The 14,349-nt window shown below is 33.7% G+C and overlaps 1 protein-coding gene across 1 annotated transcript in view; it reads right to left on the bottom strand.

Annotated features, from left to right (window-relative positions):
- Positions 1 to 10,626: 10,626 nt before the first annotated feature.
- Positions 10,627 to 14,349, bottom strand: part of LOC133197637 (MAP kinase-activated protein kinase 5-like) — a 13,602-nt gene continuing 9,879 nt past the window's right edge. Inside the window, exons 9-12 of the mRNA XM_061333754.1 lie at positions 13,760 to 13,887; positions 12,406 to 12,518; positions 12,124 to 12,225; positions 10,627 to 12,010 (exon numbers count right to left, since the gene is read on the bottom strand). Coding sequence (XP_061189738.1) covers positions 11,907 to 12,010; positions 12,124 to 12,225; positions 12,406 to 12,518; positions 13,760 to 13,887 — 447 coding nt within the window. The 3' untranslated portion in view covers positions 10,627 to 11,906. The remainder of the gene's footprint in view (positions 12,011 to 12,123; positions 12,226 to 12,405; positions 12,519 to 13,759; positions 13,888 to 14,349) is intronic.

Here is a 14,349-nt window from a genome sequence, read left to right as displayed (position 1 = left end):
TTAAAGGCAGTCATTTGTATCAAACCTTGCAGAGTACAATGGACCCACGCATACCTATATCTTTTATTTCTTTCTCTTTTTACTTATTAGGAAATTGTGTGTTGTCTTTATAGAATCAGATTTCTCCGAGCAAACACTCTTTGAAAGGTAAATTACTAATAAGAATTTATAGAGGAGAAAAAAAATGTCGGGTTGTAAAAACAAAGGAATCCTAAGAACGAGACATGTCTTAAGCTTATTCTCTACATTTTTAATGAAGTTTCGGTCAGTTGTTCTGCTAAAAAAAACTGCCCCATACGTTGCAGTCACAAGTTTAAATCATGTATAAAGGGATTTTTGGAAAGGACTGAGGAAATGTTGGAATTACGTACAACATGATGAAGTATTTAGACTTCAATGTACATTCATAACCCTTCCTATGGTTGCATACAGTAAACACAAGAACATATGTGATGGATTTATATGAGGTCAAAATCAAAATCAAATGAAAACAGATTGATCGATGTGCACTACATGTATCAAATTGACACATGCTATTAATACCACTGAAACTTTTTCTATAAGTTGTGATACACTATAAGTTGTGATACACGTAAGCAATTGAACAGAGACTTCATTAAGAGTTTTGAGTTCTAATACATTTAAGACATTCAGGTTGTTAGGATGCCATTGTTTTATTACAATTTTCAAAAACTGGAAAATTTTGCAAAAAGACACAGAACAAATCGGATCTTCTTAAAGTTGAAGTGTCGGGTCCTAGCACATGTAATTATAAGCTTTGACTAATTCATGTTTGATTTTGAAACTACAGTATCATTGTGTTTAAATGCAAAACAAATCCTTATAAGGAAGGATTATTGCGTTTAAACGCAAAGATTATTGCGTTTAATCGCAATAGTATTGCGTTTAATCGCAATACCATTGCGCTTAATCGCAAAAGTATTGCGTTTAATCGCAAAAGTATTGCGTTTAATCGCAAAAATTATTGCGTTTAAACGCAAAAATTATTGCGTTTAAACGCAAAAAATATTGCGTTTAAACGCAAAAATATTATTGCGTTTAAACGCAAAAAGTATTGCGTTTAATCGCAAAAGTATTGCGTTTAAACGCAAAAGATTGCGTTTAATCGCAATCTTTTGCGTTTAAACGCAAAGTGTTTTGCGTTTAAACGCAATATACATTGCGATTAATCGCAATCTTTTGCGTTTAAACGCAATAATTATTGCGATTAAACGCAATGTTTTGCGTTTAAACGCAATATTTATTGCGTTTAAACGCAATAAAAAATATTTCTTTCTCTGAACTGGCCTCAACGGGCTTCCGTATGCATGCTCGACTAAAGAATGATTTGCGTGTAACTGACATTTACACTGCACATCTTCAAGACAAAACAAAAGTATATTTATGAAAAGAAGTGCATGGTTTTTAATAATTTCCAGTTTGCCTCAAAGGGTGAACATTTCCCACATATTCTAATTTATAAGACGGAAACGTTACACTGCTGAAAAAAAGTTTGAATTTCAAACCTTAAACAGCAATTTTAAAAAAGACATATAAAAAAACAGTTTAAAAAATCATCGACAGTCGGGGCTTTAAGTGGGCGGTGACTTGCTTATTGGTCAGGGTAATCCTGACCAATAAGCATGGCACCGCCATCTCGTTGTTTATGAGTAACAAACCTATACCTCTTAGTCTAAAATATCAGTAGAATAGCCTAATTGAAAATTGCAATAAAAAGTGGAAAATCCAAGATTTCAAATAAATCTGCACTTTTGTGTCTTAATTAAAAAACACTTTAGTTTTTCCCCTAGTTGCATAAGAACTACACTGTAGATACTCATGGCCTAATAAAAACTTGGAATAAAGAGTGGAAAAAGCAAGGTTTCAAATAGATCTTGCACTTTTATGTCTTAACTATAAATCACTGTTTTTTTTTCCTAGTCAGAGAACTACACTGTAGAGAGTGGATAGGCTTTGGCCTAGATGTAGGCGAAAGCCTGTCCACTTCTCTAAAGATATTGAAGAACTAGAAATCTGTCCATCGTTGCAGATCCTCTATGTAACGAAATAAGTGGCCTGTAAAGGAATTTACCCAGAACTATATATAGGCAGAAATCGTTCCCACTACAGTACAAGCCAAATAATCTTGGAAAAGAAACAAGAAAGCAAATGTCTCTGGTAATGGAACTTAAGTAAATTAATTGCTCTGGTTCTGTATAAAACATCTGATGAATTGCTTATGTAGAAGTATTTTTCATTGGGCAACTTCATTTATAGTCCAATATTCATCCTATTGTGTGTTTTATTGCGTAGAATGTGTATGCACAATTTTGTTAAAACAGAAAAATAAATATAAAACTATATAAAAAAGTTAATGGGGGTATGCTCCTTTACGTTTCCCGTTCCTTGCAAGATCGAAAAGTCGATACAATGTAATTAGAATTGTAGGCAAAAAGATAGGAGCTTGTATCGATGTAATGTTAGCGATAGAGCTCGCCTCATGACACGAAGCTCGCCAATATCACGAAATCTCGCATAATGCTGGCAAAAGGGTTAGTAACCAGACCTATTGATTGTTAGAAGGGCTTTACAGAAAATAATCTATTTTAGGTATATTCTGCTTTTCTCCAAAAAAAGAAGCTGTTTTCAGGTTGATAAGAGAAATCTCCAACATCTTATTTGATGCCCCTCCGACATTGATTGAGGCAATCATTGAATACAGAATACATGCATTGAATCATTCGAATCCATATATTATAAAACACATATATTTTTGTATATCCTGGTACTAGTATTAATGCATCTAAATCTAAAAAAGAAAAGAGACTTAAAAAACAATCTTAAAATCCATAAACATTTTCATTTGTCAAATATGGATTCAAAGCGTTTTATGTAGCTACGTGGGGTTTTTATTTCATTTCTTTTACCTGGAGCGTATGCAGGTACATGTATATTTTTAAAATAATTTCTTTATGTAAAAACTCAATTATTCTGCATGTCAACTAATGCATGGAGCTTGCAAGTATGTTGTATGGGTCCGATGAAGTAGCATGTCGACAAAATATGACATAAATACATGTAAGTTGTTCAGTTCATTATAATCATTATTTGTTGCAAGTTGAAATAATTATGGTTCCCCTCTTAAAATGATTTTACAGGACCACAGTGTGTAAGGTGTATGGCAGGATTTGACTATGCCTAGCCATTGACATGTACATGTAATTCATAAAGGAGTGTGTAAGATGTATGGCAGGATTTGACTATGCCTAGCCATATTGACATGTCCATTTAATTCATAAAGGAGTGTGTAAGATGTATGGCAGGATTTGACTATGCCTTGCCATTGACATGTACATGTAATTCATAAAGAGACTGCAACATATTTGATAATGTGCTTGACTTTATAAAGTATTCACGTAAAATCAAGCAAAGTATGTTACCGGCCCCTGTGATTTGATATGGGTTTGCACCACAACTTCTATTAATTTAAACAAGGAAGATTTTATCTTTTATTTACGTTTTGATTTAGACTAGAAATCTTGCATTCTTGGAGAAGTGAGGAGATTTTGCATCTTTAATTACTACACCATCTTTTATAAATCCTAAGCTGTCGTGCATATAATACTACATGTAATATATGTCTTTTGATTTACTATAGAAGATATGAAAACAAATTACATTTAATGGCCTGCCATCTGTTACGGTTTGATCGCTCTCCCGATTGTGTTGATGTAAGCGATGCACATTTGTCTGAATTGTTCCTATCATTCACATGTTGTCGTGATCAACAATCGTGAAATTAAAAAAAAGGAAGAACTGGTACGTGTTCCTGAGGGGAACCATTCTGCTGATGTATACAGATCACCCCCTCAAAAGTAATTGTAAATTTTGTCCCGTGCAAATCTACAACGATTTTGCAAAATATATAAAATGCGTCGACAGAGAAATCGCCTGGAGTCATTCCTGAACACCAGAAAACCGATTTCCAGTGTAATTACAAAGCTGATCTTTTATAATGCTTTTCATTTTCCATTAAAGTATACAAATGACATGTCTGGATTATCTATTATTTGCGTATATTTTCCCAGCAGCATAGAAGTATTGCTGAGTCATGTAAAATATTCATGGACGTATTTTTATGAGAAAAACCCTCAATCCTTTAATTTCCTTGGGATTAGGAAAACGGATTAAATGTTCTATAAAGAATCAGAGCTTTTATTAAAAGTGCAATATGTTATCTTCATTATTACAATTTACAGTAAACTCGGAGAATTGTTAACCAAATATATAAGAACAATTGAAGGTAAGGGGGAAATGAACATGTTAGATCTACAGTGTAAGTAAACAGAAATTGATCAAACAGGTACTACTTTTTCAACAACCAGATGAACTGAAGGAGCAAAAATTTGAGAAAACGCATTACGCCTGCGGCAATAAACGCAGGAACTATAGATATACACCCTCCATCTTTGCAAAAGGTTACTGAAAAAAAATGCCAAGAGAGTGCCTTTGAAAGGAATGGCAAAGACATGTAGAACTGCATGGTCTTAAAAATATGACCTGAGACCAAGCTGATTCAGAGTGATAATCTATATTTATCAAATTCCAGGAAATGCATTGATGAGTTTGTCCAATAAATTGCTGGGAAACCCAGACAAATCTGTCTGAATATACTTCCTTATTGCATTGAATCGTTCCCAGTTACAACAGAATCACACCGCTTTCATCATCTATTAGGACTGTGTGAGCTACTGTAAGCAAGTGGTTTCTTAAATCAACATGTACAATAAGGGTCCTGAATTGTCCTATTGCTTTGACAAACAGAAAAAACTCCACAGAACATACACGGTTCAAGCGGATAAAATAGTATTGATTTATATGATTTTTAAGGTCACCTGAGTGACTCAAAGGCCTATTCCGTTTTTGTCTGTCGTCGTGCGTTTGAACATTTTCAATTTCTTCTATGGAACCGCTAAGCCAATTTCAACTTATCTTGGCATATAGCATCTATTGGTGAAGGGGAACAAAAATCGTGAATTTCGTGTTCCCTGCCCCCCCCCCTCCGGGGGGCCCGAGGGGTGGGGCTAAAACAACCAAAATTAATGCAATCTTAAAAAATCTGGACCTAAAACAGTCAAACTGCTGGCATGATTGTAATAATCATTTCAAGCAATACAATATTGAGGAATGATACTTGATTTGTGAATCTTTATTTTTGACTATTAGTATTATTATCATGTACAAGTATTATTATTAGGGATGTCAATTTTGTCAATAATTCATATTCGAATATTGAATGAAAATATTCGAATATATTCGAATATTCGATAGAATAAATAAAATCTGGTTTATTTTAAATGTACATCATCATACTCTCATGGCAGGTTTTGCGTCGGTATTTGTAAGTAAACTTGGATGTAGACTTTGGTAGGTATAAAATAAGAAATTCTACATTTGATATTTGTCAATGTTTGAAATAAATAGTTGATTTAAGTGTATACAACCGAAATATAATTTGACAAATGATATCCATACAAGCTCAAACTGACGAACCAGTCGTCTAACCAGCGGCAAGATTTCTCTTCAGATTTTACGTTTACTAATTAATTACAATTATCTGCTTAATAAGAGGTACACGTAAAATATTATCTTTGATTCAATGTTTTGAAAATATAAACAAACACTTTCATAGACAATTTTCCTAGGTCATTAATTTCCCGATAATGATTTTAAAATTCAGGAATATATTCACCCTGAAATAATCGAGTACTAGTAATTGATGCATTTTTCTGAAATTGAGCCCTTTACAATATACAGGCTGATTCTATCAAAGATGTATTTCAATGATCAATTAAATTTATTTTCATAACTAAACTCTTCACGTCTCTTACACATTCAAGAAGGGTATTATTTCATTGTCCTCGATTCTAGATCCGATCATATTAAACTATTGAAAGTACTTTTTGTATAATACATTAATAATTCTTGTTTATTTCTTTTATACATGTACCTTACTCAAATTAAGAAATACCAGGCGCGGATCCAGGAATTGAAGTTGGGGGTGGAGACGAAGAAAGTAGGCAGGGGGTCTGGGGGCCGCCTTGAGGCCCCCAGTGGGTCCAGGGCGAAGCCCTGATGGGGGCCAGGGGCGAAGCCCCCGGAAGCTCCTGGATTCTAGAGATTTTGTAGGATAAAAATAAGGTCTACCAAGTAGACATTTTTACATTTTCTTGACGAAACTATGATTTACGCTAACTACAGTTTTTTTTTTTTGGGGGTGGGGGGGTGGGGACCCGGCGCCCACCCCCCCTTAAATCCGCCACTGAATACCCCTGGTAATTTAGAAGATCTAGAAGATAAGAAAGTAGCGAAAGATATCAGGGGATCGCTAGTCAATAAAACGGGGATAATTCCATCACTGTTCTAATGAAAATTTATTACCTTTTTTGTGAAATCTGAAAAACACAGAATATTCGAATCTTAAATTCATATTCGAATAGTAACTCATTGAATGAATATTCGAATGTTCGAATATTCGTTGACATCCCTAATTATTATTTATTGTCTTTGACTTGACCTATTATACAAGGAGAGGGTATGTATTGTCTTTGACTTGACCTATTATACAAGGAGAGGGTATGTATAGGCTTTGCCTGTTTCCCAATCCTTATTGATTTATTCAATAAAATATGTTTAAATTAAATAATCATTGAGCCCTCTACCAAAATTTTGAAATTCATGGCCCCAGACTCAAGGGTCCTAGTGCTAGGGCGGGGTTGTATACATCATATAGTGAAAGTGCATTATTTCTTCGAAAATCTTCTCTTCTCCTGGATATTAAACAAACTAACTAAGTATATAGTTATGATGAGCAAGGGTGTCTCTTCCAAAATTGTGAATTTCATGACCCCTGGATTAGGGGTTCTGGTGTTAGGATGGGGTTCTATTGATTATATTGAGAAAATGCATTAATTCTTTGAAAATCTTCTTCTTTGCTCCTGAGTAGTATTTAAATAAACTAAGTGCATGGTTATGATAAGCAAGGATTTCTCCTCGTGAAAATTCTTGAAATTCATGACCCCAGGGTCGGGGGTTCTGGTGAAAAGGAGGGGGATCTATTGATTATATTGTTTGTTTGTTTGTTTATTGTTTAACGTCCCTCTCGAGAATTTTTCACTCATATGGAGACGGCAACACTTGCCGGTGGAGAGCTGCAATGTTTTACCTAAACTCGGTACTCAGGGCCATTGAGCAGTGAGGGATCTTTTTCATGCCAGCACCTCCTGCGACACGGGACCTCGATTTATACGGTCTCATGCGAAGGACCGGAGCGGGATTCGAACCCGCGACGTAAGGATCAACTCCTCTTCAAGAGCGAACGCTCTAACCACTTCACCACACGGGGGAGTCTATTTGATTATATAGTGAAAAAGCATAATTTCTTTGAAAATATTTTTATCTACTCCTGGTTATAAAGCAAAGAAACTGAGTGTATTGTTATAATGAGCAAGAGTGCATCTTCCAGAATAGTGAGTTTCATGACCCCTGGGTAAGATTTTGTGGTATAAGGGTGGGGTTCTATTGATAATATAGTGAAAATGCTTTAATGTAATAAATTCTATAAAATAATCCTGTCTGCTCTTTAGTGTTGAGTAGATAAACAAAGTGCATACTTATGATGAACAAGGCTGCTCTTACAAAATTTTTTAAACTTGTGGTCCCAAGATCAGGGGTTCTGGTGTTTCTCGGGGGGTGTGGGGTGGGGGAGCATTGATAATATAGTGAAAATGTGTTACTTCTTTGAAAATCTTCAACTAAGAGCATAGTTATAATGATCAAGGTATCTTTTCCGAAATTGTGAATTTCATGACCCTGGGTCATGGGTTCTGGTATTAGGGTAGGGCTGTGTTGAATCTGTAGTGAAAATGCATTATTTCTTTGACAATATCGAAGGCAGAGTAAAAGTTTTAATAAGCAAGGGTATTTTTGCCAGATTTTTGAACATCAGGACCATTTGGTCAAGTGTTCTGGTCCTGGTCAGGGCTCTATTAATCTGTAATCTGCTGAGAGACGCTATTCCACTTTGCTATTCACTTTTGATAGTTAATCACTGTAAATAATGTATTTGAAAGGTTAATAAAATAAGAGAATTACTAGTATGCAAGAATTTTTATTGTATAATAGTATAAAAGTACTTTTATAGTTTTGATGATCAAGAAGATTTGTAAATAATAGATAAATAAAAATGAGACAAAAATAACTTGTTTAATGTTCTTCAAAGACCAAGAAGACAAATGTGAGAGGATAAAATATGGGGTTAAAAAATAGTACAATAACACTAATAGTTTGTTAATAGTGTGTATGGTGAGGGTGGTGATATTGATAAATGGGGGACAGATTAAACCTAATTTATAAGTAGTTACTGAATGCTAGACTAATTATTTCGTTGATCCTGATCATCCTATTTCTCTTGCTTTTGAGCATTAAAGCTTCATCTATCAGTTTATTTTATACTCTATGGATCCTTTAAATTGTTGTATTATACTCAGGTGACTGTCAAGGTCCTTGGGCCTCTTGTTTAGTGTAGCATACATGCACAGGGGTCAGTAACATACTATGCTTAATTTTACGTGATCACTATTATATACAAACGAGAGGCCCAAGGGCCTTAACAGTCACCCGAGAATAATAGAACACTGAAAAGGATCCATAGAAGTATAAAACAAAATTAACTGATAGATGAAGCAATGTTGCCCAAGAATTTCAAAAATCTGGTAAAAATACCCCTGCTTATTGTAACGTGCAAGACCAGAGAAAATTTTCAAAGCATTAATGCATTTTTGCTAATTAATATTTTATTTTTTTGCTAATTTTGTTAATTAATATTTGCTAATCAATAGAGCCCCACCCTAACACCAGAACCCCTGACCAAGGGACCATGAAATTCACAATTTTGGAAGCTCATCGTAGCTATGTACTTATTTCATCGGCCTAATTTTGGAAGAGGTACTCTTCCTCATTATAACTATGTACTTAGTTTATCGGCTTAATAACCAGGAGCAGAGAAGATTTTTTAAGAATTTATGCATTTTCACTATATATTCACAGAGCCCCGCCCTATAGTGCTAGAACCCCTGAACCTGGGGGCCATGAATTTCACAATTTTATTAGAGGGCTAATTGCTTATTACAATCATGCCAACAGTTTTGACTGCTTGATGTCCAGGAGTAAAGAAAAAGATTTTTAAAGATTGCAATAATTTTGATGGTTTTAGCCCCACCCTTATATACTTTTACTTCATAGTTCTATAGAATAACCTTTGATATTTTTATTTGAATATACATCCTTTAAATTAAGCTTCGCACATTTCTAAGAAACCTCAGAACCAAATTCTTTTCAAGATAACAACTAATTATTCGACAAAATAAGAGAAAATTTGCAGCAGTAAATATGAAAGTTTTATGACGATGATCCACATGGATACCCTTTCGCCATATTTTAGACAGAACGAAGGTAAATAGTATTGACTTAGAATCTTTTTCATGTATTAATTTTGACTGTCATAAACAATCAAAATAAACATGTTAAAATATACTTTATTTCGTGTTTTGAACACTTATTCAGAATAAAGGGGAAGTAATATCCGGGAGGATGATTTTCTATGCATGGGGAACGTTTGCCGTATAGTAAACTTTCCCTGGGGGAAAAATTACTTTACAGAAAAGTGTCCGGGAGGAAAATTTGTTATTAAACAAATATTCGAAGGGGTGTTTACTTTCCCGGGGAAGGTTTGTTATGCGGAAGTTTTAAAGCTACTTCACCTGAAATAAAATCACCCTTTGTAGACCATTCCAAAGAACATTGGACTTCTCTTATAAAATCTACTTTAACTGTCCAAATCCTGGAAGTTCCAAATGACTTTACAGCAACAAAAAGTGTGTGTGGGGAGAGGGGGGGGGGAACCAGTGTCTAAAGGAAAATTTACTATAACGAAATACTATACTCAGAAAAAAGTAGGGGACACCTCCGCGTTCTACGGGCCTGGGAACTCCAGAACTAAATGTCTGGGTTATGGTTGCATGTAGTAAATATAAATGTAATTATTTTTTATTTTGATGAACGTTCTTTCTCCGTTTTACAGAAATTGAAGCCTTGAACATGTTGAAGGGAGAAATGGTACACAGTAACTAGCTGATGTTAACGTCTGGAATGGGCATTGTTCTTCACATCGTCGGATATCAACTGGTGATCTCGTCTTTTACTCATCATAGCAAACAAATAAACGTACTTTCCAAACTGGAAGAGTTTTAACTCTCTGATTGGATGTCTAAAATCGACAAATTTGCAAATTTAACAACGATATCTCAGCCAGTGTGCCCGCGGGTGATGAGTAAAAGACGAGATCACCCGTGGGTATCTGTCGATGTGTTCTTCATAAAAATATCAAAATGTTTGTAAAGGACAGCATCATAAAGCCAACTCTAAAGCAAAATATGTGTCTAAATTAAAAACAAACAAACAGATCACAAACAAACCAAAACGATATTCTCCAATTCTTCAAACTCTGGGGCAGAAAAGGTGCTGGCCTTCATCCTTGTTTCATTCTGATGCTTATCACAAAGAAAATAGAGTTTCTAAATAATTTTATTAGGCATAAAGAATAAAAAAAAAACATGAGTAAAGCTTCACAAAAAATGAAATAAATTAGTGACATGAATTTGCACAACATAAACTAACCCTGCATAAATGTCAACTTTTTGATGACATCACAGATATATTAACTGAGAAGATATAAATCCACACAAAGTATATACTTTCAGTTTTAAATAAGCACCAGTTAATACATAAATATGCATAAGGTCCTTTTAAATCTCATCTCACATATATCAATGGAAGAATTTATCTGACTTTTACAGTTTTCAAAGTTCATAAGCTACAGAATAATCCAGTAATCATTGCATGTTATGGCTAAACTGAGTTTAGGTAAGAAAAAAGAATTTCAGATCATACTATTATCTAACAGATCACTTAGGTAGACCCTTATTAAAAAGTGAAAAAAAATGCCTCAACTTTGGCATCAATGCAGATCAAGTTGTGAAAAGTGAATTGACATCTTTCTTAGGTTGTGTTAAACCCTGTTATTTCCCTAAAATAAATTGCCAGACAGCAATTCTAATCATTACTTTCAATGTAAAGTTGAACTTCGGTATCTCGAATACAGATATCTTGAATACCATGGATATGTTGAAGTGATTGGGAAGTCCTAACCACGTATTTCTTAAGTATTTAACCATTGATATCTCGAACCCTTGGATATCTTGAATTTTTTCTCAGTCCCATCAAATTCAAAATAACAAGGTTTGACTGTATATAAGAAAAAACAACAATAAGACTAATGATGAGTTGAACATTTCCTTTCTGAGCAAATGCTGTTACTTAACCTTTTTGTAGGATAGTTGTTATATTTTTTATATCAGTCAAAAAGTCATGTTCTTGAGGACCTTGTCCATTAACAGACTACAAGTATATATATTATCTATACATAGTAGAATGTGTATATACAGTACAACCTGGATATAGTGATCACCCTAGCAAAAGTCAGAATCATTTCTTCATATGTGAATTCATTATAAAGGACATGTACATGTATCTTGCTAATTTTACATTTATTAGACTTTGTTCTTAACAGGTGCATGCTTTAATTCTGTCTGCTATAAACAAGTTTTACTGTAAACTGTTTGAAAATGTTAAGAGAAGCCATTTTATTACCAGTAATACATGTAGTTTTAAATAGATTATCTGTGATGTTAATCATGATTATCTTCTATTTAATGCAACATGCCTGCATTCTGCTATCAATTTGTTGTATATAGTTCCAGTAATAGCCATCTACCAGAAACTAAACATCAACTATTGAAATCATCCTGTGTAACGTCTGTCACTGACTTCACAAATTCACTTAGGTGTTGAGCTAATTTCATTTTCTCCACTTTTGTCTGAAATTTTTCTCCTGAACAAAAAAAAAACCTCATCTCTTAATACCAGTCTATTCCCATTTATAATTCAAAGAAAAAAATTATGTTAAAAAAATGATATTGAATTGAATATTAATGAATTATTTACCATCCCAATTCCATCGCTGTAGTACAGAGAGAAGTTTGTTACGGCACCATAAACTGTTCAGAGCATTCAGTATGAGACTGTTCAACATACTATCTTTTTCATCTAAAAAAGAAACACAACTTTATGACATACATGTAATTAAGATAGAACCCCAATTAAAAGTTTTGAAGGATTAATCATAACATCATACAATGAAGCAACTAAATTTATCCTATATCTCATTGTAATACCTTTTATCTTATATCTCATTTTAATACATTTTAACATATCTCATTGTAATACCTTTTGGTGGCAACACACAGTAGGCTATTATGTCTCTTAGTGGTTTTAGTTTGACATCGTTTTCTTTTATCTTCAGTTTAGTCTCTTTGTCACATTCATCAAAACTGTTCTGTCTGAATAAAAATATATTATTAATTTATAATATAATTTATTTATATAATTTATACAACTGAAGTGTAACAAATATATCATTCACATAAGAACAAGATAAGTTTAAGAAACAAATATGCCCACCATGTGGCAATAAAGAAAACGATCAACTGAATGTAACATTAGCAATATATACTTTATATCAGCTACAACCACAATATAAACTTTAATCTTTATCAGCCAAAGTGATTGGTCAAAAATCTTCAAGAAAAAAACATTTTTGATCAATCACATCCTTATATCTCAGATGCTGTGTTGAGCAGTTTTGTGGATGATTTGAGCAGTTTTGTGGATGATTTGAGCAGTTTTGTGGATGATTTGAGCAGTTTTGTAGATGATTAAACTAGATCAACTTGCATGGCAGGATATCATGTTGGTGAAACACAACTTAAAGGCTTCATTAACAACAGTGGTTATATTTTTATTAATGAGTAATCATTACTGATGAATGATTCCAGCCATTATTGCATTGGCTGCGATTTTATTGAATATATGCAGTTTTTCTTATGTCCCCATGTAAATTCAGGCTGACATTGGTTTCTTTTTCCTTTTTGTATATACATGTATGGTTATAACGTATATAAAGAATAGTGTGTTACTGGCCCCTGTGGACAGACTAACAATATTGGTCCTCAGCATGTAATGATGCTTGCATACTCACTGACAAATCAGACCTCTGTATATGTTGTTCTTAAATTAGTCTATATTTTTTAGTTTGCCTTTTTTGGCTGAATGGTCTAAATATTAACAAATATTTATTTACATGTATGATAAATACAATACTGTATATAGGGAAATTTTCACCCCTTTTGCCCTAAGACATAAGTGGGCAAATTTAAGACAGAGCGAATTAAAAAAAAACAGTAAAACTTCTTTAAAAGAATTGTGACAGAGCAGACTTAAAAGGGATGAAATTGTTTGCAAGTGAGAAAGGGCAAAAATAACATGAGGCAAAAATAACCCTGTATACAGTATTTGATTATCTCTCCAAAGAAGGTGAAAATGGTTCTCCACTTTAGACAAATTTGAATCTCTTTTATTTGAGTATGCTTTCTGCTACACTGAAATTGACCTGGTGGGTCCAGAGAAATAGCTGATCAAGTCAGACAACATTCACTAGACATTATGGCTTATTCACAGTCAAACAAACTTTCTTCAGAAAACTTGATTCAGTAGCTCAGGTGAGCAAAAACATCTCCACTACCTGAGTTTGCGTTTCCTGATGATCGCACTCTGAGATTCGTTGATGGATTTCAGTTTAATTGTTTTATCTGGCAGTCTCAACTGAGTCAGCTGTTCTGCATGTGCTAACTTAATGTCCTCTAGACCTTCCTGTAAACATAGGGAAAAAAGATCGATACATTACAGATCCAGGGTGAAAAATTAAATACTTTATCGCTAATTTACACATTGAATTATTTTTATAGTTTGATTTCAATATTTGTGCATACAAATTTAAGAACAGCCTTAACACATAAAATAAAAAGAAGCCGGCAAACTTCCCTTTTATTATACTGGTAGCTTTGTAAATTAGAACAAGAGAACCACTAACCTTATGTTTCATGAAAACTCTTTAATCATTATCAAATTTATACAGCTTGCCCCCTATAAATTCCTGAGTAAATGATATAAATTAAAGGAAGTTTGTATAATAAATTTCATTTCCTCCAAACAATTTTTTAAATATTTTTCCTACTCCTACATAAAACTTTGATCCCAAATTGTGGCCCTAATCTCCTCAGGGGAGCATGATTAGAACAAATTTAAATCTACATTACCTGAGGATGCTTGGAT

The sequence above is a fragment of the Saccostrea echinata genome, unplaced genomic scaffold, assembly GCF_033153115.1.
Source record: "Saccostrea echinata isolate AGI-Se365-2 ecotype Australia unplaced genomic scaffold, CSIRO_AGI_Sech_v1 ptg000030l, whole genome shotgun sequence".
NCBI classification, from domain to species: domain Eukaryota; kingdom Metazoa; phylum Mollusca; class Bivalvia; order Ostreida; family Ostreidae; genus Saccostrea; species Saccostrea echinata.
This window is presented reverse-complemented; position numbering and strand designations above follow the sequence as displayed.